The 26333-nt window shown below is 45.4% G+C and overlaps 1 protein-coding gene across 1 annotated transcript in view; it reads left to right on the forward strand.

Moving 5' to 3' along the window:
- MUC16 (mucin 16, cell surface associated) overlaps window positions 1-26333 on the forward strand; it is a 132922-nt gene that overhangs the window by 71487 nt on the left and 35102 nt on the right. The window contains exons 14-26 of the mRNA XM_054013927.1: window positions 21434-21606; window positions 21865-21891; window positions 22215-22327; window positions 22421-22488; window positions 22881-23053; window positions 23180-23206; window positions 23500-23642; window positions 23736-23803; window positions 23943-24115; window positions 24374-24400; window positions 24694-24836; window positions 24930-24997; window positions 25390-25562. Coding sequence (XP_053869902.1) covers window positions 21434-21606; window positions 21865-21891; window positions 22215-22327; window positions 22421-22488; window positions 22881-23053; window positions 23180-23206; window positions 23500-23642; window positions 23736-23803; window positions 23943-24115; window positions 24374-24400; window positions 24694-24836; window positions 24930-24997; window positions 25390-25562 — 1376 coding nt within the window. The remainder of the gene's footprint in view (window positions 1-21433; window positions 21607-21864; window positions 21892-22214; window positions 22328-22420; window positions 22489-22880; window positions 23054-23179; window positions 23207-23499; window positions 23643-23735; window positions 23804-23942; window positions 24116-24373; window positions 24401-24693; window positions 24837-24929; window positions 24998-25389; window positions 25563-26333) is intronic.

A 26333-nucleotide genomic window follows, 5' to 3' on the forward strand; every position in this document is an offset into this window, starting at 1 on the left:
CGCTAGAGACGACTTTCCCAGGTGAGACTACAGCATTACTTGGTAACAGGACAGTAGAGGGGACAACCATTGTTGCTCTTCCTACCACTTCACTACCTCAGAGCACAGCTGCAGCCACCTCTACTAATCCAGAGACATCCACAGCTCCTGTAGAGACCACATCTGCACCTCAAACTACAGCAATGACTAGTACCACTACACTAGAAGAGACAACAACACTTCCTCTTCCTACAACTTCACTTCTTAGGACCACAGCCACCAATACTATACTAAAGACATCCACATCTATAGAGACCATGCCTCCAGCTGACATGACAGCAATAACTACTACCACTACAAACGAAGAGACAATGAGACTTTCCCTCCCTACAACTTCACAACCTGAAAGCATAACTGCAGCCACCTCTACCATCGGAATAACATCCACCTCTTCTCTAGAGGCGACTCCTGCAGCTGAAACTACAGCAATGACTAGTACTACTACGATAGAGGGGATAACTACAATTACTCTTCCTACGATTACACTGCCTGGGAGCATAGCTAGGGCCACCTCAACTATTCCAGAGACCTTCACAGCTCCTCTAGATAACACTTCCCCAGCTGAGACTACAGCAATAATGAGTGCGAAAACGATAGAGGGGACGACGATACATCCCCTTTCTACCACTTCACAATCTGAAAACACACCTTTAGCCCCTTCTACGATAGGAGAAACATCCACCTCTCCTCTAGAGATGACATCTCTAGTTGAAATTCAAGCAATAACTAGTACTGCTACAATGGAGGCGAAAACCGCAGTTCCTCTACCTATGACTACACTACCTGGGAGCAGAATAATAGATATCTCTACTATTCCAGAGATTTCCACACCTGCACCAGAGATGACTTCACCAGCAGAGACTACAGCAATATCTACTACCACTACAGTAGAGAAGACAACAACAGTTCTTCCTCCTACCAGCACAATAACTGGGACCAGAGCTGTAGCCCCCATTACCTTACCAGAAACATCCACATTTCCTGTAGAGACCACATCCCCAACAAAGATGACAATAACAACAAGTACGACTACAGTGGAAGAGACAACCACACTCTTCCTCCCTCCAACTTCACAATCTGAAAACACAGCTACAGTCACATCTACAATAGGAGAAATATCCACCTCTCCTCTACAGTCTACTTTTGCAGCTGAAACTACAGCAATAATTAGTACTACTACAATAGAGGGGAGAACCACCCTTCCCCTTCTCAGCACTTCACAACCTGAAACCACTGCTGCAGCCACCTCTACCATAGGAATAACCTCCACCTCTCCTCTAGAGACCACTTCCTCAGCTGAAACTACAGCAATGACTAGTAGCACTAGAAGTGAAGAGACAACCACGCTTCCCCTTCTTACAACTTCAGAACCTGGGAGCACACCTATAGCCACCTCAACATTTCCAGAGACCTCCACAACTCCTGTAGAGACCACAACCCCAACAGAGAGGACAATAATAACTAGTACCACTGCAGCTGAAGTGACATCCACACCTTCCATCCCTGCAACTTCACAAGCTGAAAGCAGAGCTGTAGCCAGTTCTACCACAGCAGAAAGATCCACCTCACCTTTCCAGACTACTACTTCAGCTGAAACTACAGCAGTAACTAGTACTTCTACCATAGAGGTGACAACCACTGTTCCTAATCCCACGACTACAGTACCTGCGAGTACAGCTGCAGCCACCTCAACTGCTCCAGAAACAACCACAGTTCTGGAACAGACCACTTCCCCAGCTGAGAGTACACCAATATTTAGTACTTCAACAATGGAAGGGACAACCACCCTTCCTCTTCTTAGCACTTCACAACCTGAAACCACTGCTGCAGCCACCTCTACCACAGGAATAACCTCCACCTCTCCTCTAGAGACGTCTTCTGCAGCTGAAACTACAGCAATGACTAGTAGCATTAGAAGTGAAGAGACAACCACGCTTCCCCTTCTTACAACTTCAGGACCTGGGAGCACTGCTATAGCCACTTCAACTTTTCCTGAGACCTCCACAACTCCTGTAGCGACCACAACCCCAACAGAGAGGACAACAATAACTAGTACCACTGGAGCTGAAGTGAGATCCACACTTTCCCTTCTTGCAACTTCAAAACCAGAAAGCACAGCTGTAGCCACATCAACTGCGACAGAAATCACCACAGTTACGCTAAAGACCACTTCCCCAGCCGAGAGTACACCAATAATTAGTACTTCTACAATGGAAGGGACAACCACCCTTCCTCTTCTTAGCACTTCACAACCTGAAACCACTGCTGCAGCCACCTCTACCATAGGAATAACCTCCACCTCCCCAACAGAGAGGACAACAATAACTAGTACCACTGGAGCTGAAGTGACATCCACACCTTCCCTCCCTGCAACTTCACAAGCTGAAAGCAGAGCTGTAGCCAGTTCTACCACAGCAGAAAGATCCACCTCACCTTTCCAGACTACTACTTCAGCTGAAACTACAGCAGTAACTAGTACTTCTACCATAGAGGTGACAACCACTGTTCCTAATCCCACGACTACAGTACCTGGGAGTACAGCTGCAGCCACCTCAACTGCTCCAGAAACCACCACAGTTACGCTAAAGACCACTTCCCCAGCCGAGAGTACACCAATAATTAGTACTTCTACAATGGAAGGGACAACCACCCTTCCCCTTCTTAGCACTTCACAACCTGAAACCACTGCTGCAGCCACCTCTACCATAGGAATAACCTTCACCTCCCCTCTAGAGACGTCTTCTGCAGCTAAAACTACAGCAATAACTAGTAGCACAAGAAGTGAAGAGACAACCACGCTTCCCCTTCTTACAGCTTCAGGACCTGGGAGCACACCTATAGCCACCTCAACTTTTCCTGAGACCTCCACAACTCTTGCAGAGACAACAATCCCAACAGAGAGGACAACAATAATTAGTACCACTGGAACTGAATTGACATCCACACCTTCCCTCCCTGCAACTTCACAAGCTGAAAGCACAGCTGTAGCCAGTTCGACCACAATAGAAAGATCCACCTCACCTTTCCAGACTACAACTTCAGCTGAAACTACAGCAATAACTAGTACTTCTACAATAGAGGTGACAACCACTGTTCCTAATCCCACGACTACAGTACCTGCGAGTACAGCTGCAGCCACCTCAACTGCTCCAGAAACCACCACAGTTACGCTAATGACCACTTCCCCAACTGAGACTACACCAATAATTAGTACTTCTACAATGGAAGGGACAACCACCCTTCCTCTTCTTAGCACTTCACAACCTGAAACCACTGCTGCAGCCACCTCTACCACAGGAATAACCTCCACCTCTCCTCTAGAGACGTCTTCTGCAGCTGAAACTACAGCAATGACTAGTAGCATTATAAGTGAAGAGACAACCACGCTTCCCCTTCTTACAACTTCAGAACCTGGGAGCACAGCTATAGCCACTTCAACTTTTCCTGAGACCTCCACAACTCTTGCAGAGACCACAACCCCAACAGAGAGGACAACAATAACTAGTACCACTGGAGCTGAAGTGACATCCACACCTTCCGTCCCTGCAACTTCACAAGCTGAAAGTACAACTGCAGCCAGTTCTACCACAACAGAAAGATCCACCTCACCTTTCCAGGCGACTTCTTCAGCTGAATCTACAGCAATGATTAGTACCACCAGAAGTGAAGAGACAACCACGCTTCCCCGTCTTACAACTTCAGAACCTGGGAACACAGCTCTAGCCACCTCTACTATTCAAGAATCCTCCACAGCTCCACTAGAGACCACTTCTCCAGCAAAGACTACAGCGCTATCTACTACCACTACCGCCGTTCCTCCTCTGACCATCACTAGAACTGAGAGCACATCTTTGGCCACCTCTACCATCGGACAGACATTCAGCTCTCTTTTAGAGACTACTTCACCCGTTCAAACTACAGCCATGACTAGTCGCACTACATTAGAAGAAAGAACCACAATTAGTCTTCCAGCTACTACACTACCTCAGAGCACAGCAGCAGCTGCCTCTTCTGTTCCACAGACCAGTATAGTTGAGGAGAAAACCACAGTTGCCCTTCCAAGTACTTCCCCAGTTGAAACAACCACCACTCTGGCTATCACCACACCAGCTCCTGTGGCCACATCCCGCACTTATACCACAACTGGAGTCACTTCTATTTTACCGTTGACATCCACGGTCCGTCTTGAGACAAGTTTGCCCTCTGAGACCACAAGAATTCCCAGCACCTCTAGAGAACTGGAGACACCCACAGCTGCCCTTCTTGTCACTTATCCCACCACGACCACAAGTGCAGTCACCTCCTCTTTAGCAGAGGCATCCACAGTTGCTGTTACGGTGACTTCTCCGGCGGAGACCACAGTGACACTGTCTCCCACCACAGCAGGTCCTAAAACATCCACATCTGCTCTGAAGACCAGTTCCTCAGCTGAGATGCCAATAGCTTTGGGCACCACTAGAGAACTGGGGACACTCACAGCATCCCCTGTCACCACTGTTCTAGCAGAGACTACTAAAACATCACTTATTGCTACAGCCGCAGAGAGAAGCACAGCGGCTCCAATCACCACTACCCCTGCTGAGACCACAACAACTTACACCTCCACTACACGACAGGGAACAACCACATCTGCCCTTTTTACAACTTCCCCAGCTGAGACCACAACCGCTTTGGGCGTCCCTATCAGAGGGGCGACAACGGCAGACATCTCTGTGACAACCACAACATCGCTTTCACCTACCACAGCTGCTTTGACAAGTAAGGGCATTGTTTTCCTCGTGTGTATCCTTTGTAGTTGCATAATTTGCTTTCCCGTGAGTTCAGACCCATTTTAAGCAGCAGGAGTCCGGGTTGTCATCCTTTTGAAGTCACATATTAAAAGAAACCATTTTTATTAGTGTTTATCTAACTAGATTGGAGATATTTTGAGGATAAAAAAATATGGTTTCATGCTACCTAGAGTAATTGAATATTATTTGGGATAGAGGTGGCAAAATATAGACTTTCCATCGGTATAGGAAACAAGGGAGATATGAACATAAAAGAAAGAATAAATAGAACATATGGGAGTGTCCTATTATAATAATGTTGCCCGCTTAACTGAAGTTAAATAATCTTCTTGAAATTTATTAATGAACATAAATAAATATGGGAGCAAAGAGGATACAAACTGACAAGAAAGGTATTGAAACAGGAATTCTCTGCATTTTTCTTTGTAGTTATTTCCCATTTACAAGAGTATCTTGAAGGCTTGAAATGGAAATATTAAGTACTAAGGCCCCAATTCAGTAAAATATTCAAGTCCTTCAGCACGTGCTTAACATTAAGCATATGACTAAGTTCATCTCTCTTCAGCAAAGCACTCAAGCCACTGAGCAGTCTCACTGAAGTCAGCGGCACTTAAAAGTTCAAACTGAAAAAGTTAAAGCCTGAATGCACAAATGGAGCTCGGTGCTGTGATGCTCTTATAGACGGTTAGAAGGTCACTGTGATTCACGGATCCTCAGATAGACACCTAGGCTCCTATAAAATGAGTGTGCAGGGATAGGAGAAGAGGGGGAGAATGCATAAGAATGATTCTATATCTTTTTCATTAGAGCACTCACCCGGAATGTGGGAGATTCCGGACCCAGATCCCCTGCACAAATTATTTTGTTATTATTTATCCACAGTGCAACAGTCAGTCTTCCACATCCCAAGTGAGGACCTGAACCACTGGACTAAAAGTTATGAGGGAGGACATTCTCCTCCTCTCCCCCCAAAGGTGTTTTGGGTGAACTGACCTGAGTGGCCTGCTCTGGGAGGCATGCTCAGGTTATTTTACCGCTGCAGTGAATCTCTCATGCATTCTACATGTAAATTGTGATAAACATTCATAGAAAAAATTCACAACTGGGGGGAAAATGTTGGAATGTTTAAGCTAAAATAAACACTGTGTATATTCACAATGACCATATATTATTGATATGCATATACCATTGATTTGCACTCAACATGTGGTATAAGCACCAATGTAAGATAGCATAATGGAGATACATTTCTCTACACAGATCGTGAAATAACTGAAATAATCTACCAGAAGACCGTTAAGCCACTGGAACAAAATAAAGATAATGCCACAACAACTCAGACAACTCCTGTGGTTAAAACCACCACCACCACCACCACCACCAAAAGTACAACTTTAGAGAGTACCACCAAAGCAGCAGCTCCCGTGATCCCAAACAAACCTGGGACCACAGCAACGTATCTCACAACAGGAGCAGAATCCATCACCGCTGCCCCAGTGACCACTTCCACAGCTGAGACTAAAACTGCAGCTACCTCTACATTAGCAGAGACATCCACTTCTGCTCATCCAACCTCCTCCCTAGCTGAGCCCACAGCGCTAATTAGCACTTCCACATCACAGCCAACCACAGTCAATCTGCCTGCTAGTTCAACGTCTGTTATGACCGTTGCAGCCACCTCTGCAACAGCAGAAACGTCCACATCTCCTTTAGAGACCACTTTCCCAGGTGAGACTACAGCATTAGCGGGTAACAGGACAGTAGAGGGGACAACCATTGTTGCTCTTCCTACCACTTCACTACCTCAGAGCACAGCTGCAGCTACTTCCACTATTCCAGCAACATCCACATCTCCTCCAGAGACCACTTCTCCAACTGAGACTACAGCAACAACTACTACTACAGTCAAGGAGAGAACCACAGTTGTCCTCCCAACCAGTTCACTCTATGAGACCACAGCGTCTCTACAGACCACATCCACAGCTGAGACTACAGCAATAATTAGCGCCACTACAGTAGAAAAGACAAGCACAATTCCTCTTCCTCCCATTACAATACCAGGGAGCACAGCTGCAGACACCTCCAATATACTAAAGACATCCACATCTCCCGTAGAGTCCATGTCTCCAGCTGAGACAACAGCAATAACTAGTACCACTACAATTGGAGAGACATCGAGACTTCTCCTTCCTACAAGTTCACAACCTGAAATCACAGCTGCAGCCACCTCTACCATAGGAGAAACATCCACCTCTCCTCTAGAGACAACTTCTGCAGCTGAAACTACAGCAATAACTAGTACTACAATAGAGGGGATAACCGCAGTACCTCTTTCTACGACTGCACTACTTAGGACCACAGCGTCAGCGACCTCTGCTATTCCAGAGACCTCCACTGGTGCTCTGGAGACCTCTTCCCCAAATGAGACTACAGCAGTAACTGGTACCACTGTAGTAGGTGAGACAACCACAATTACTCTTCCTGCTACTTCACTCCATGAGAGCACAGCTATAGCCACCTCTACTATACCAGAGACCTCCACCTCTCCCGTAGAGACCACTTCTGTCGCTAAGACTACCGCAATATCTAGTACCAGCAGAGCAGAAGAGACAACCACGGTTCTCTTTCCTACTGCTTCACTACCTGGGACGATGGCTTCAACCACTTCTGTTATCCAAAAGACTTCCACAGCTCTTCTAGAGACCACTTCTCTAGCTGCGACTACAGCAACAACTAATGCCACTACCCCTGAAGAGACAACCACAGTTGCCTTTCCTACCACTTCTCTTCCTGAAAGTACAACAGGAGCTTCTTCACCTATTCCAGAGACCTCCACAGCTCCTCGGGAGTCCATTTCCCTGGCTGAGACTACAGCAATAACTAGTACGACTATAGTAGAAGAGACAGCCACGGTTGCGCTTCCCACCACATTACCTCAGAGCACAACCGTAGCCACTTCTGCTGGTCCAGAGACCTCCACCGCTCCACTAGAATCTACTTCCTTAGCAGAGACAGCAGCAATAACTACTGCCTCTACAGTCAAGGAGACAACCACACTTCCCCTTCCTACAATTTCACAGCCTGAAAGCACAGCTGCAGTTACATCTCCTATTCTAGAAACCTCCACAGCTACTCTAAAGACCACTTCCTTAGCTGAGACTACTGCAATAACTAGTACCACTAACGTAGAAGAGACAGCCACGGTTGCCCTTCCTACCACTTCAACCCATAAGAGCACAGCTATAACCACTTCTACCATAGCAGAAACACTAACAACTCCTGGAGAGACCACTTCTGCAGCTGCGCCTACAGCAACAACGAGTTCCAGCTCCGTGGAGGAGACAATCACAGCTTCACCTCCTACCACTGCAGTACCTGGGAGCATGGCTGTAGCTACTTCTACTATTCTAAAGACCTTCCCAGCTCCTGTAGAGACTACTTCCCAAGCTCAGTCTTCAGCAATAACTGGCTCCTCTACTGTGGAAGAGACTACCACGGTTCCTCTTCCTACCACTTCGTTACCTAAGAGTACACCTGTAGGGACATCTACCATAGCAGAAACATTCACATCTCCTTTAGAGACCGGTTCCTCAGCAGAGACTGCAGCAGTAACTACTGCCAGTACAGTGGAGGAGACAACCACAGTTGCCCTTCCGACTACTTCCCCAGTTGAAACCACCACCACTCTGGCTATCACCACACCAGCCCCTCTGGCCACATCCCGCACTGAGACCACAACTGGAGTCACTTCTATTTTACCGTTGACATCCACGGTCCGTCTTGAGACAAGTTTGCCCTCTGAGACCACAAGAATTCCCAGCACCTCTAGAGAACTGGAGACACCCACAGCTGCCCTTCTTGTCACTTATCCCACCGCGACCACAAGTGCAGTCACCTCCTCTTTAGCAGAAGCATCCACAGTTGCTGTTACGGTGACTTCTCCGGCTGAGACCACAGTGACACTGTCTCCCACCACAGCAGGTCCTAAAACATCCACATCTGCTCTGGAGACCAGTTCCTCAGCTGAGATCCCAATAGCTTTGGGCACCACTACAGAACTGGGGACACACACAGCATCCCCTGTCACCACTGTTCTAGCAGAGACTACTAACACATCACCCATTGCTACAGCCGCAGAGAGAAGCACAGTGGCTCCAATCACCACTACCCCTGCTGAGACCACAACAACTTACACCTCCACTACACGACAGGGAACAATCACATCTGCCCTTTTTACAACTTCCCCAGCTGAGACCACAACCGCTTTGGGCGTCCCTATCAGAGGGGCGACAACGGCAGCCATCTCTGTGACAACCACAACATCGCTTTCACCTACCACAGCTGCTTTGACAAGTAAGGGCATTGTTTTCCTCGTGTGTATCCTTTGTAGTTGCATAATTTGCTTTCCCGTGAGTTCAGACCCATTTTAAGCAGCAGGAGTCCGGGTTGTCATCCTTTTGAAGTCACATATTAAAAGAAACCATTTTTATTAGTGTTTATCTAACTAGATTGGAGATATTTTGAGGATAAAAAAATATGGTTTCATGCTACCTAGAGTAATTGAATATTATTTGGGATAGAGGTGGCAAAATATAGACTTTCCATCGGTATAGGAAACAAGGGAGATATGAACATAAAAGAAAGAATAAATAGAACATATGGGAGTGTCCTATTATAATAATGTTGCCCGCTTAACTGAAGTTAAATAATCTTCTTGAAATTTATTAATGAACATAAATAAATATGGGAGCAAAGAGGATACAAACTGACAAGAAAGGTATTGAAACAGGAATTCTCTGCATTTTTCTTTGTAGTTATTTCCCATTTACAAGAGTATCTTGAAGGCTTGAAATGGAAATATTAAGTACTAAGGCCCCAATTCAGTAAAATATTCAAGTCCTTCAGCACGTGCTTAACATTAAGCATATGACTAAGTTCATCTCTCTTCAGCAAAGCACTCAAGCCACTGAGCAGTCTCACTGAAGTCAGCGGCACTTAAAAGTTCAAACTGAAAAAGTTAAAGCCTGAATGCACAAATGGAGCTCGGTGCTGTGATGCTCTTATAGACGGTTAGAAGGTCACTGTGATTCACGGATCCTCAGATAGACACCTAGGCTCCTATAAAATGAGTGTGCAGGGATAGGAGAAGAGGGGGAGAATGCATAAGAATGATTCTATATCTTTTTCATTAGAGCACTCACCCGGAATGTGGGAGATTCCGGACCCAGATCCCCTGCACAAATTATTTTGTTATTATTTATCCACAGTGCAACAGTCAGTCTTCCACATCCCAAGTGAGGACCTGAACCACTGGACTAAAAGTTATGAGGGAGGACATTCTCCTCCTCTCCCCCCAAAGGTGTTTTGGGTGAACTGACCTGAGTGGCCTGCTCTGGGAGGCATGCTCAGGTTATTTTACCGCTGCAGTGAATCTCTCATGCATTCTACATGTAAATTGTGATAAACATTCATAGAAAAAATTCACAACTGGGGGGAAAATGTTGGAATGTTTAAGCTAAAATAAACACTGTGTATATTCACAATGACCATATATTATTGATATGCATATACCATTGATTTGCACTCAACATGTGGTATAAGCACCAATGTAAGATAGCATAATGGAGATACATTTCTCTACACAGATCGTGAAATAACTGAAATAATCTACCAGAAGACCGTTAAGCCACTGGAACAAAATAAAGATAATGCCACAACAACTCAGACAACTCCTGTGGTTAAAACCACCACCACCACCACCACCACCAAAAGTACAACTTTAGAGAGTACCACCAAAGCAGCAGCTCCCGTGATCCCAAACAAACCTGGGACCACAGCAACGTATCTCACAACAGGAGCAGAATCCATCACCGCTGCCCCAGTGACCACTTCCACAGCTGAGACTAAAACTGCAGCTACCTCTACATTAGCAGAGACATCCACTTCTGCTCATCCAACCTCCTCCCTAGCTGAGCCCACAGCGCTAATTAGCACTTCCACATCACAGCCAACCACAGTCAATCTGCCTGCTAGTTCAACGTCTGTTATGACCGTTGCAGCCACCTCTGCAACAGCAGAAACGTCCACATCTCCTTTAGAGACCACTTTCCCAGGTGAGACTACAGCATTAGCGGGTAACAGGACAGTAGAGGGGACAACCATTGTTGCTCTTCCTACCACTTCACTACCTCAGAGCACAGCTGCAGCTACTTCCACTATTCCAGCAACATCCACATCTCCTCCAGAGACCACTTCTCCAACTGAGACTACAGCAACAACTACTACTACAGTCAAGGAGAGAACCACAGTTGTCCTCCCAACCAGTTCACTCTATGAGACCACAGCGTCTCTACAGACCACATCCACAGCTGAGACTACAGCAATAATTAGCGCCACTACAGTAGAAAAGACAAGCACAATTCCTCTTCCTCCCATTACAATACCAGGGAGCACAGCTGCAGACACCTCCAATATACTAAAGACATCCACATCTCCCGTAGAGTCCATGTCTCCAGCTGAGACAACAGCAATAACTAGTACCACTACAATTGGAGAGACATCGAGACTTCTCCTTCCTACAAGTTCACAACCTGAAATCACAGCTGCAGCCACCTCTACCATAGGAGAAACATCCACCTCTCCTCTAGAGACAACTTCTGCAGCTGAAACTACAGCAATAACTAGTACTACAATAGAGGGGATAACCGCAGTACCTCTTTCTACGACTGCACTACTTAGGACCACAGCGTCAGCGACCTCTGCTATTCCAGAGACCTCCACTGGTGCTCTGGAGACCTCTTCCCCAAATGAGACTACAGCAGTAACTGGTACCACTGTAGTAGGTGAGACAACCACAATTACTCTTCCTGCTACTTCACTCCATGAGAGCACAGCTATAGCCACCTCTACTATACCAGAGACCTCCACCTCTCCCGTAGAGACCACTTCTGTCGCTAAGACTACCGCAATATCTAGTACCAGCAGAGCAGAAGAGACAACCACGGTTCTCTTTCCTACTGCTTCACTACCTGGGACGATGGCTTCAACCACTTCTGTTATCCAAAAGACTTCCACAGCTCTTCTAGAGACCACTTCTCTAGCTGCGACTACAGCAACAACTAATGCCACTACCCCTGAAGAGACAACCACAGTTGCCTTTCCTACCACTTCTCTTCCTGAAAGTACAACAGGAGCTTCTTCACCTATTCCAGAGACCTCCACAGCTCCTCGGGAGTCCATTTCCCTGGCTGAGACTACAGCAATAACTAGTACGACTATAGTAGAAGAGACAGCCACGGTTGCGCTTCCCACCACATTACCTCAGAGCACAACCGTAGCCACTTCTGCTGGTCCAGAGACCTCCACCGCTCCACTAGAATCTACTTCCTTAGCAGAGACAGCAGCAATAACTACTGCCTCTACAGTCAAGGAGACAACCACACTTCCCCTTCCTACAATTTCACAGCCTGAAAGCACAGCTGCAGTTACATCTCCTATTCTAGAAACCTCCACAGCTACTCTAAAGACCACTTCCTTAGCTGAGACTACTGCAATAACTAGTACCACTAACGTAGAAGAGACAGCCACGGTTGCCCTTCCTACCACTTCAACCCATAAGAGCACAGCTATAACCACTTCTACCATAGCAGAAACACTAACAACTCCTGGAGAGACCACTTCTGCAGCTGCGCCTACAGCAACAACGAGTTCCAGCTCCGTGGAGGAGACAATCACAGCTTCACCTCCTACCACTGCAGTACCTGGGAGCATGGCTGTAGCTACTTCTACTATTCTAAAGACCTTCCCAGCTCCTGTAGAGACTACTTCCCAAGCTCAGTCTTCAGCAATAACTGGCTCCTCTACTGTGGAAGAGACTACCACGGTTCCTCTTCCTACCACTTCGTTACCTAAGAGTACACCTGTAGGGACATCTACCATAGCAGAAACATTCACATCTCCTTTAGAGACCGGTTCCTCAGCAGAGACTGCAGCAGTAACTACTGCCAGTACAGTGGAGGAGACAACCACAGTTGCCCTTCCGACTACTTCCCCAGTTGAAACCACCACCACTCTGGCTATCACCACACCAGCCCCTCTGGCCACATCCCGCACTGAGACCACAACTGGAGTCACTTCTATTTTACCGTTGACATCCACGGTCCGTCTTGAGACAAGTTTGCCCTCTGAGACCACAAGAATTCCCAGCACCTCTAGAGAACTGGAGACACCCACAGCTGCCCTTCTTGTCACTTATCCCACCGCGACCACAAGTGCAGTCACCTCCTCTTTAGCAGAAGCATCCACAGTTGCTGTTACGGTGACTTCTCCGGCTGAGACCACAGTGACACTGTCTCCCACCACAGCAGGTCCTAAAACATCCACATCTGCTCTGGAGACCAGTTCCTCAGCTGAGATCCCAATAGCTTTGGGCACCACTACAGAACTGGGGACACACACAGCATCCCCTGTCACCACTGTTCTAGCAGAGACTACTAACACATCACCCATTGCTACAGCCGCAGAGAGAAGCACAGTGGCTCCAATCACCACTACCCCTGCTGAGACCACAACAACTTACACCTCCACTACACGACAGGGAACAATCACATCTGCCCTTTTTACAACTTCCCCAGCTGAGACCACAACCGCTTTGGGCGTCCCTATCAGAGGGGCGACAACGGCAGCCATCTCTGTGACAACCACAACATCGCTTTCACCTACCACAGCTGCTTTGACAAGTAAGGGCATTGTTTTCCTCGTGTGTATCCTTTGTAGTTGCATAATTTGCTTTCCCGTGAGTTCAGACCCATTTTAAGCAGCAGGAGTCCGGGTTGTCATCCTTTTGAAGTCACATATTAAAAGAAACCATTTTTATTAGTGTTTATCTAACTAGATTGGAGATATTTTGAGGATAAAAAAATATGGTTTCATGCTACCTAGAGTAATTGAATATTATTTGGGATAGAGGTGGCAAAATATAGACTTTCCATCGGTATAGGAAACAAGGGAGATATGAACATAAAAGAAAGAATAAATAGAACATATGGGAGTGTCCTATTATAATAATGTTGCCCGCTTAACTGAAGTTAAATAATCTTCTTGAAATTTATTAATGAACATAAATAAATATGGGAGCAAAGAGGATACAAACTGACAAGAAAGGTATTGAAACAGGAATTCTCTGCATTTTTCTTTGTAGTTATTTCCCATTTACAAGAGTATCTTGAAGGCTTGAAATGGAAATATTAAGTACTAAGGCCCCAATTCAGTAAAATATTCAAGTCCTTCAGCACGTGCTTAACATTAAGCATATGACTAAGTTCATCTCTCTTCAGCAAAGCACTCAAGCCACTGAGCAGTCTCACTGAAGTCAGCGGCACTTAAAAGTTCAAACTGAAAAAGTTAAAGCCTGAATGCACAAATGGAGCTCGGTGCTGTGATGCTCTTATAGACGGTTAGAAGGTCACTGTGATTCACGGATCCTCAGATAGACACCTAGGCTCCTATAAAATGAGTGTGCAGGGATAGGAGAAGAGGGGGAGAATGCATAAGAATGATTCTATATCTTTTTCATTAGAGCACTCACCCGGAATGTGGGAGATTCCGGACCCAGATCCCCTGCACAAATTATTTTGTTATTATTTATCCACAGTGCAACAGTCAGTCTTCCACATCCCAAGTGAGGACCTGAACCACTGGACTAAAAGTTATGAGGGAGGACATTCTCCTCCTCTCCCCCCAAAGGTGTTTTGGGTGAACTGACCTGAGTGGCCTGCTCTGGGAGGCATGCTCAGGTTATTTTACCGCTGCAGTGAATCTCTCATGCATTCTACATGTAAATTGTGATAAACATTCATAGAAAAAATTCACAACTGGGGGGAAAATGTTGGAATGTTTAAGCTAAAATAAACACTGTGTATATTCACAATGACCATATATTATTGATATGCATATACCATTGATTTGCACTCAACATGTGGTATAAGCACCAATGTAAGATAGCATAATGGAGATACATTTCTCTACACAGATCGTGAAATAACTGAAATAATCTACCAGAAGACCGTTAAGCCACTGGAACAAAATAAAGATAATGCCACAACAACTCAGACAACTCCTGTGGTTAAAACCACCACCACCACCACCAAAAGTACAACTTTAGAGAGTACCACCAAAGCAGCAGCTCCCGTGATCCCAAACAAACCTGGGACTACAGCAACGTATCTCACAACAGGAGCAGAATCCATCACCGCTGCCCCAGTGACCACTTCCACAGCTGAGACTAAAACTGCAGCTACCTCTACATTAGCAGAGACATCCACTTCTGCTCATCCAACCTCCTCCCTAGCTGAGCCCACAGCGCTAATTAGCACTTCCACATCACAGCCAACCACAGTCAATCTGCCTGCTAGTTCAACGTCTGTTATGACCGTTGCAGCCACCTCTGCAACAGCAGAAACGTCCACATCTCCTTTAGAGACCACTTTCCCAGGTGAGACTACAGCATTAGCGGGTAACAGGACAGTAGAGGGGACAACCATTGTTGCTCTTCCTACCACTTCACTACCTCAGAGCACAGCTGCAGCTACTTCCACTATTCCAGCAACATCCACATCTCCTCCAGAGACCACTTCTCCAACTGAGACTACAGCAACAACTACTACTACAGTCAAGGAGAGAACCACAGTTGTCCTCCCAACCAGTTCACTCTATGAGACCACAGCGTCTCTACAGACCACATCCACAGCTGAGACTACAGCAATAATTAGCGCCACTACAGTAGAAAAGACAAGCACAATTCCTCTTCCTCCCATTACAACACCAGGGAGCACAGCTGCAGACACCTCCAATATACTAAAGACATCCACATCTCCCGTAGAGTCCATGTCTCCAGCTGAGACAACAGCAATAACTAGTACCACTACAATTGGAGAGACATCGAGACTTCTCCTTCCTACAAGTTCACAACCTGAAATCACAGCTGCAGCCACCTCTACCATAGGAGAAACATCCACCTCTCCTCTAGAGACAACTTCTGCAGCTGAAACTACAGCAATAACTAGTACTACAATAGAGGGGATAACCGCAGTACCTCTTTCTACGACTGCATTACTTAGGACCACAGCGTCAGCGACCTCTGCTATTCCAGAGACCTCCACTGGTGCTCTGGAGACCTCTTCCCCAAATGAGACTACAGCAGTAACTGGTACCACTGTAGTAGGTGAGACAACCACAATTACTCTTCCTGCTACTTCACTCCATGAGAGCACAGCTATAGCCACCTCTACTATACCAGAGACCTCCACCTCTCCCGTAGAGACCACTTCTGTCGCTAAGACTACAGCAATATCTAGTACCAGCAGAGCAGAAGAGACAACCACGGTTCTCTTTCCTACTGCTTCACTACCTGGGACGATGGCTTCAACCACTTCTGTTATCCAAAAGACTTCCACAGCTCTTCTAGAGACCACTTCTCTAGCTGCGACTACAGCAACAACTAATGCCACTACCCCTGAAGAGACAACCACAGTTGCCTTTCCTACCACTTCTCTTCCTGAAAGTACAACAGGAGCTTCTTCACCTATTCCAGAGACCTCCACAGCTCCTCGGGAGTCCATTTCCCTGGCTGAGACTACAGCAATAACTAGTACGACTATAGTAGAAGAGACAGCCACGGTTGCGCTTCCCACCACATTACCTCAGAGCACAACCGTAGCCACTTCTGCTGGTCCAGAGACCTCCACCGCTCCACTAGAATCTACTTCCTTAGCAGAGACAGCAGCAATAACTACTGCCTCTACAGTCAAGGAGACAACCACACTTCCCCTTCCTACAATTTCACAGCCTGAAAGCACAGCTGCAGTTACATCTCCTATTCTAGAAACCTCCACAGCTACTCTAAAGACCACTTCCTTAGCTGAGACTACTGCAATAACTAGTACCACTAACGTAGAAGAGACAGCCACGGTTGCCCTTCCTACCACTTCAACCCATAAGAGCACAGCTATAACCACTTCTACCATAGCAGAAACACTAACAACTCCTGGAGAGACCACTTCTGCAGCTGCGACTACAGCAACAACGAGTTCCAGCTCCGTGGAGGAGACAATCACAGCTTCACCTCCTACCACTGCAGTACCTGGGAGCATGGCTGTAGCTACTTCTACTATTCTAAAGACCTTCCCAGCTCCTGTAGAGACTACTTCCCAAGCTCAGTCTTCAGCAATAACTGGCTCCTCTACTGTGGAAGAGACTACCACGGTTCCTCTTCCTACCACTTTGTTACCTAAGAGTACACCTGTAGGGACATCTACCATAGCAGAAACATTCACATCTCCTTTAGAGACCGGTTCCTCAGCAGAGATCCCAATAGCTTTGGGCACCACTACAGAACTGGGGACACACACAGCATCCCCTGTCACCACTGTTCTAGCAGAGACTACTAACACATCACCCATTGCTACAGCCGCAGAGAGAAGCACAGTGGCTCCAATCACCACTACCCCTGCTGAGACCACAACAACTTACACCTCCACTACACGACAGGGAACAACCACATCTGCCCTTTTTACAACTTCCCCAGCTGAGACCACAACCGCTTTGGGCGTCCCTATCAGAGGGGCGACAACGGCAGCCATCTCTGTGACAACCACAACATCGCTTTCACCTACCACAGCTGCTTTGACAAGTAAGGGCATTGTTTTCCTCGTGTGTATCCTTTGTAGTTGCATAATTTGCTTTCCCGTGAGTTCAGACCCATTTTAAGCAGCAGGAGTCCGGGTTGTCATCCTTTTGAAGTCACATATTAAAAGAAACCATTTTTATTAGTGTTTATCTAACAAGATTGGAGATATTTTGCGGATAAAAAAATATGGTTTCATGCTACCTAGAGTAATTGAATATTATTTGGGATAGAGGTGGGAAAATGTAGACTTTCCCTCGGTATAGGAAACAAGGGAGATATGAACATAAAAGAAAAAATATATAGAACATATGGGAGTGTCGTCTTATAAAAATGTTGCCTGCTTAACTGAAGTTAAATAATCTTCTTGAAACTTATTAACGAACATAAATAAATATGGGAGCAAAGGGAATACAAACTGACAAAGTTATTGAAACAGGAATTCTCTGCATTTTTCTTGGTAGTTATTTCCCATTTATAACCTTATCTTGAAAGCTTGAAGTGGAAATATTAAGTACTAAAGCCCCAATTCAGTAAAATGAAGGTCCAGGGAGTAGGAAATGGAAAAGAGCAAACTATAGATTGACTCTCTTATATATGTTCAACATGTAAATTGTGATAAACATACCTAGAAAAAATTCGCAACTGGGGAAAAAATGTTGGAATGTTCAAGCTAAAACAAACACTGTGTATATTCACAATGACCATATATTATTGATATGCATATTCCATTGATTTTCACTCAATATGTGGTATAAGCACCAATGTAAAATAGCATAATGGAGATACATTTCTCTACACAGATCGTGAAATAACTGAAATAATCTACCAGAAGACCGTTAAGCCAGTGGAACAAAATAAAGATAATGTCACAACAACTCAGACAACTCCTGTGGTTAAAATCACAACCACCACCACCACTAAAGGTACAACATTAGAGAGTACCACCAAAGCAGCAGCTCCTGTGATCCCAAACAAACCTGGGACTACAACAACATATCTCACAACAGGAGCAGAATCCATCACAGCAGCCCCAATGACCACTTCCACAGCTGAGACTAAAACTGCAGCTACCTCTCCGTTAGCAGAGGCATCCACTTCTGCTCGTCCAACCTCCATCCTAGCTGAGCCCACAGCACTAATTAGCACTTCCACGTCACAGCCAACCACAGTCATTCTGCCTGCTAGTTCAACATCTGTTATGACCGTTGCAGCCACCTCTGCAACAACAGAAACGTCCACATCTCTACAGACCACTTTCCCAGGTGAGACTACAGCAGTAATTAGTACCTCTACAGTAGAGAGGAAAACAGTATGAGTTTCTCCGATGCTTACTTCAGGTATGAATGCCTAGAAAGATGGATAGTTAATGGTGACCCCTGCTTTTTACTATAGATTTATATTTTACAGTGTTTTGCCATTATTCTTAGTAGAAGTAAAACCACATACTCATGTCAGCCAGTTGTTTTGCCCAACTTAGAGATGGCATCCTCAAAAGTACCACAACCCACTCTATGTACGGCTTCTACTTCCCTTCAGATGACAACTTCCTTCTTCCCAGCCACCACTTCCCAGCCAACAACCGAGACCTTTTCTTGGGCTAGATTCTTTAGACAGGACCAAAAAATGCTAATAGGGAGGCTTTGGTCTTTGAAAGGTATCATTTCCAAAAGCATCTAGGGTATGTCCAGATTTTCAGTAGGACATAATCACTTAGATCAGGGGTTCTCAAACTGGGGGTCAGGACCCTCCAAGGGGTCGCAAGCTGTCAGCCTCCACCCCAAACCCCGCTTTGCCTCCAGTATTTATAATGGTGTTAAATATATTAAAAAGTGTTTTTAATTTGTAAGGCTTGCTATGTGAAAGGGGTCCCCAGTACAAAACTTTGAGAACCACCGACTTTGATGCTTCTGAACAGGGCCGGCTCCAGCATTTCTGCCGCCCCAAGCAAAAAAAAGCCGCGATCGGCGGCGGAAGTTCTGCGGCAGGTCCTTCGCTCCTAGAGGGAGTGAGGGACCTGCCGCCCCCGAATAGCCGCAGGTGCCTCCCCTCTCCCTTGGCCGCCCCAAGCACCTGCTTGTTAAGCTGGTGCCTGGAGCCAGCCCTGCTTCTGAAAATGTTACTCTAAATGTTCAAATGTTTCTTGGGATGAGTTAGACTGCAGACTCCTTGGGGCCCAGCTCCACACCTTCGCTGTGTGAGAGTGAAGGTCATGCAGCTTTCCTGGAGCATACATGGAGGAGATCTCTGAGCCAGCTCTGCACAGGACAGCCTGGAGGGCACAGATGGATCTAGTGGTCCCTACATGCTGTGGGAATTAAGGCCAGTGGTAAAATGGAAAAAAAAAATTGTCCCCCCTGCCAGATGGAAATTTTTCATTAATGTTTTGTGCTTAAAACTCTTCAAAAATTCAAAACATTTTGACCAGTTCTAGTGCAAACAGTGCAAAGGGGCTGCAAGATGAATGGCCACCAGTGCCCGCTCCGAGTGTGTGTTGGGGTCAATTTCACTTTCACAAGCCACCCACACAGAGCCACACTACTTAGGAAATATACAGGGGATGTGAGCTTCAAGCTACCCTTACTCATGCTGAACAGTATTTCACTTATTCACTAGTCTCGTTGATTCAATGGAATATACTTAGAGTAAGGGAGTATTCTGCTGGACCAAACGTGGCAGAATCTGGTCCTATGGATGTTAGGAACATGATGTCAGATGAAATTCAACAGAGGCAATTACTAAGTAATACATAGGCTTGGAAGGATGAGATTTTTCTTGATAAATGTCGGTAAACGTCACTTCCACAGTACACACACAAACTGATGAAACAATATTTCCAGAATATTGTCATAATAATGGAAATTTACAGATAGGCAAAGTCAGAAAAATGCTGCATGAGAACTTCTCAGACTTTGCTTTAAAGATGTTCACTTTGTATATTTTGACATGTGATGTTGAAAATTAGTGTATCTATTGTCATTAAATAACTACTGTCTGACACTCCCCACTGACACCCCTCCAATAAAAAAACTAAAAGCTTAAAACTCAATTTTGCACAAATGTGAACATTCAAATCAAGAAAAAATTAAAAATGCTTAAAAATAAACATCTATATTAACTGTCAAAATTATAAAATATTAAAATCAAATTCTGCCAACGCTAGTAATAGAAGGAACAGTTGTTTGATTAGATCTAATCTCGCAGGGAAACGCTGTCAATGTCATTGTGAGCAGAGCACAGTGAACGAAGCTTCCAAATAGTATGAAAAAAGTTCTGCATATTGTTATTTTGCATAGCTAGAGACAGTCTGATAGTCCAATACAATTGGCAGTCTAATGATAATGGCTTAACAGTTCCTTTAGGAAAATGAAAGATATTTTTATTCCAATATAACGACATCTGTTTTACCAGCTCCATATTATGACTTTCATCATGGGTGAGTTCACTGATTTTTCATTCTGCTATTTCATTTTTTCCAGCTGTTTTGCCAATCTCAACCCCCGCTCCAGCAATTGAACATTTCACAGTGAACTTCTCCATAACCAATTTCAAATATGATTCACAACTGGGATCTCCTCATTCTGCCCGGTTCAATGCTACTGAGAAAGCCTTGATCTCTTTGGTAAGTAGGACTGGCTCACAGCCTTTCCGGGCAGTTTGGGGTATCTGGTGCTATCAGCAGTACGGCAGACTAATGACAACCTCTCTTTGCCAGCTCGACCCTATATTTGGAAACAGCAGCATCGGCCCAGATTATATAAGATGTGAAGTGACGGCTTACAGGTAAGGATCCTGGGGCTGATATTACCATATTACCCTACAATGTGAAGGTTCATTTGCTGTCATTTTGTTCGGCATTGGACAGTCACCAGCAAACAATTTAAACACATGATCAAATCTGACATTGTCTTTTCTATTGTAGACCGGTGAGAGCTGGGAATGACACCGGGGTAGATGCCGTCTGCACCTACAGGCGCGACTCCACTGCTCCCCCGTTTGACAGAGTGGGTGTTTACCATGAAATCCGCAACAAGACAAATGGCATCACCAAGCTGGGCCCCTACACCCTGGACAAGGACAGCCTCTATGTCAATGGTAACCAGATGATTTCTTTACATCTTGTCCCTTCTGTGTAATTGATTGCACCGATGTAACAATAGAGACGCGATATATTTGATGGATGTTAAAGATCACATATAGCAAGAAAGAGTCCCAGCCCCACAATAACCACAGACCATAGAAAGTCAGTGATGGTTTTATGCCCTACTGCTCTTTCTGGACCATCCTATTTGTCACTTCTTTCCCTCCCCACCTGTCTAGTTGCCCTCTAATCATTTTCCCTTCTCATTCCAGGTTATAACGAAGCACCAGCTCTGCCAAGTGAGTATAGTTCAGAATGATCCTTAATGAAAAAATGGGAAAGATACAAACTTTCAAAGTTTAATACAAGACAGGCGGTGAATAGAGCTTGTCTAGAACTGTGAGTCTGCTCACAATGGAATGGAATTGGCCCTCTAAGGAGAACTGTCGGCAGTACCCTTGTGGTGGGGGCGGGAAATAAAATCCCATTTGCGATTTGCGTAAACATGGATCTGGGGAATTAGAGATGTGTTCCAGTGTGTCTGAAGGGCTGAGATCATTGATTTTTCATTCTGCTATTTCATTTTTTGCAGCTGTTTTGCCAATCTCAACCCCCGCTCCAGCAATTGAACATTTCACTGTGAACTTCACCATAACCAATTTCAAATATGATTCACAACTGGGATCTCCTCATTATGCCCGGTTCAATGCTACTGAGAAAGCCTTGATCTCGTTGGTAAGTAGGACTGGCTCACAGCCTTTCCAGGCAGTTTGGGGTATCTGGTGCTATCAGCAGTACGGCAGACTAATGACATCCTCTCTTTGCCAGCTCGACCCTATATTTGGAAACAGCAGCATCGGCCCAGATTATATAAGGTGTGAAGTGACGGCTTACAGGTAAGGATCCAGGAACTGACATTTATTTATAACACTACAGTCTGAGCACACATTTCCAATCAGTTGGTTTAGCATCAGAATAAATCGTAAATAGTTCCCTCTTGCATAATTAAGCCCTACGATACTTCTGTCACTGTGGCTGGAAGCAGAACGTGATAACGTCAGCATAGGTTTCTAAGGGACACTGAATGGTTAGAGCTTCATAAATGGCTTAATTACATTATTGATTGGTAGAACATCGTTAAGGGGATTATTTTAGATTCCAGAAATAGGTGTACTTATGAATTATCATCTTATGGTAACAATGAGATCCCAGAATGAAACATATGTCTTCATCATTAGCAAACAATTTAAACACATGAACAAATCTGAGATTGGCTTTTCTATTGTAGACCGGTGAGAGCTGGGAATGACACCGGGGTAGATGCCATCTGCACCTACAGGCGCGACTCCACTGCTCCCCCGTTTGACAGAGTGGGTGTTTACCATGAAATCCGCAACACGACAAATGGCATCACCAAGCTCGGCCCCTACACCCTGGACAAGGACAGCCTCTACGTCAATGGTAACCAGATGATTTCTTAACAGTTTTCTTTACCGCTCATTCTGGACCATCCTTGCATCTACTTGTCTCTTCTTTCCCTCCCCACCTGTCTAGTTGCCCTCTAATCATTTTCCCTTCTTATTCCAGGTTATAACGAAGCACCAGCTCTGCCAAGTGAGTATAGTTCAGAATGATTCTTAATGAAAAAATGGGAAAGATACAAACTTGCAAAGTTTAATACAAGACAGGCGGTGAATAGAGCTTGTCTAGAACTGTGAGTCTGCTCACAATGGAATGGAATTGGCCCTCTAAGGAGAACTGTCGGCAGTACCCTTGTGGTGGGGGCGGGAAATAAAATCCCATTTGCGATTTGCGTAAACATGGATCTGTGGAATTAGAGATGTGTTCCAGTGTGTCTGTAGGGCTGAGATCATTGATTTTTCATTCTGCTATTTCATTTTTTGCAGCTGTTTTGCCAGTCTCAACCCCCGCTCCAGCAATTGAACATTTCACAGTGAACTTCACCATAACCAATTTCAAATATGATTCACAACTGGGATCTCCTCATTCTGCCCGGTTCAATGCTACTGAGAAAGCCTTGATCTCTTTGGTAAGTAGGACTGGCTCACAGCCTTTCCGGGCAGTTTGGGGTATCTGGTGCTATCAGCAGTACGGCAGACTAATGACATCCTCTCTTTGCCAGCTCGACCCTATATTTGGAAACAGCAGCATCGGCCCAGATTATATAAGATGTCAAGTGACGGCTTACAGGTAAGGATCCTGGGGCTGATATTACCATATTACACTACAATGTGAAGGTTCATTTGCTGTCATTTTGTTCGGCATTGGACAGTCACCAGCAAACAATTTAAACACATGATCAAATCTGACATTGTCTTTTCTATTGTAGACCGGTGAGAGCTGGGAATGACACCGGGGTAGATGCCGTCTGCACCTACAGGCGCGACTCCACTGCTCCCCCGTTTGACAGAGTGGGTGTTTACCATGAAATCCGCAACAAGACAATTGGCATCACCAAGCTGGGCCCCTACACCCTGGACAAGGACAGCCTCTATGTCAATGGTAACCAGATGATTTCTTTACATCTTGTCCCTTCTGTGTAATTGATTGCACCGATGTAACAATAGAGACGCGATATATTTGATGGATGTTAAAGATCACATATAGCAAGAAAGAGTCCCAGCCCCACAATAACCACAGACCATAGAAAGTCAGTGATGGTTTTATGCCCTACTGCTCTTTCTGGACCATCCTATTTGTCACTTCTTTCCCTCCCCACCTGTCTAGTTGCCCTCTAATCATTTTCCCTTCTCATTCCAGGTTATAACGAAGCACCAGCTCTGCCAAGTGAGTATAGTTCAGAATGATCCTTAATGAAAAAATGGGAAAGATACAAACTTGCAAAGTTTAATACAAGACAGGCGGTGAATAGAGCTTGTCTAGAACTGTGAGTCTGCTCACAATGGAATGGAATTGGCCCTCTAAGGAGAACTGTCAGCAGTACCCTTGTGGTGAGGGCGGGAAATAAAATCCCATTTGCGATTTGCGTAAACATGGATCTGGGGAATTAGAGATGTGTTCCAGTGTGTCTGTAGGGGTGAGATGACTGATTTTTCATTCTGCTATTTCATTTTTTGCAGCTGTTTTGCCAGTCTCAACCCCCGCTCCAGCAATTGAACATTTCACAGTGAACTTCACCATAACCAATTTCAAATATGATTCACAACTGGGATCTCCTCATTCTGCCCTGTTCAATGCTACTGAGAAAGCCTTGATCTCGTTGGTAAGTAGGACTGGCTCACAGCGTTTCCGGGCAGTTTGGGGTATCTGGTGCTATCAGCAGTACGGCAGACTAATGACATCCTCTCTTTGCCAGCTCGACCCTATATTTGGAAACAGCAGCATCGGCCCAGATTATATAAGATGTGAAGTGACGGCTTACAGGTAAGGATCCAGGCACTGACATTTATTTATAACACTACAGTCTGAGCACACATTTCCAATCAGTTGGTTTAGCATCAGAATAAATCGTAAATGGTTCCCTCTTGCATAATTAAGCCCTACGATACTTCTGTCACTGTGGCTGGAAGCAGAACGTGATAACGTCAGCATAGGTTTCTAAGGGACACTGAATGGTTAGAGCTTCATAAATGGCTTAATTACATTATTGATTGGTAGAACATCGTTAAGGGGATTATTTTAGATTCCAGAAATAGGTGTACTTATGAATTATCATCTTATGGTAACAATGAGATCCCAGAATGAAACATATCTCTTCATCATTAGCAAACAATTTAAACACATGAACAAATCTGAGATTGTCTTTTCTATTGTAGACCGGTGAGAGCTGGGAATGACACAGGGGTAGATGCCGTCTGCACCTACAGACACGACTCCACTGCTCCCCCGTTTGACAGAGTGGGTGTTTACCATGAAATCCGCAACACGACAAATGGCATCACCAAGCTCGGCCCCTACACCCTGGACAAGGACAGCCTCTATGTCAATGGTAACCAGATGATTTCTTAACAGTTTTCTGTACCGCTCATTCTGGACCATCCTTGCGTCTACTTGTCAATTCCTTCCCTCCCCACCTGTCTAGTTGCCCTCTAATCATAGAATCATAGAATAGAATCATAGAATATCAGGGTTGGAAGGGACCTCAAGAGGTCATCTAGTCCAACCCCCTGCTGAAAGCAGGTCCAATTCCCAACTAAATCATCCCAGCCAGTGCTTTGTCAAGCCGGGCCTTAAAAACCTCCAAGGAAGGAGATTCCACCACCTCCCTAGGTAACGCATTCCAGTGCTTCACCACCCTCCTAGTGAAATAGTGTTTCCTAATATCCAACCTGGACCTCCCCCACTGCAACTTGAGACCATTGCTCCTTGTTCTGTCATCTGCCACCACTGAGAACAGCCTTGCTCCATCCTCTTTGGAACCCCCCTTCAGGTAGTTGAAGGCTGCTATCAAATCCCCCCTCATTCTTCTCTTCTGGAGACTAAACAATCCCAGTTCCCTCAGCCTCTCCTCATAAGTCATGTGCTCCAGACCCCTAATCATTTTTGTTGCCCTCCGTTGGACTCTTTCCAATTTTTCCTCATCCTTCTTTTAGTGTGGGGCCCAAAACTGGACACAGTATTCCAGATGAGGCCTCACCAATGTCGAATAAAGGGGAACGATCACGTTCCTCGATCTGCTGGCAATGCCCCTACTTATACAGCCCAAAATGCCATCAGCCTTCTTGGCAACAAGAGCACACTGTTGACTCATATCCAGCTT

The sequence above is a fragment of the Malaclemys terrapin genome, chromosome 24 (genome assembly GCF_027887155.1).
Source record: "Malaclemys terrapin pileata isolate rMalTer1 chromosome 24, rMalTer1.hap1, whole genome shotgun sequence".
Classification (NCBI taxonomy): Eukaryota; Metazoa; Chordata; order Testudines; family Emydidae; genus Malaclemys; species Malaclemys terrapin.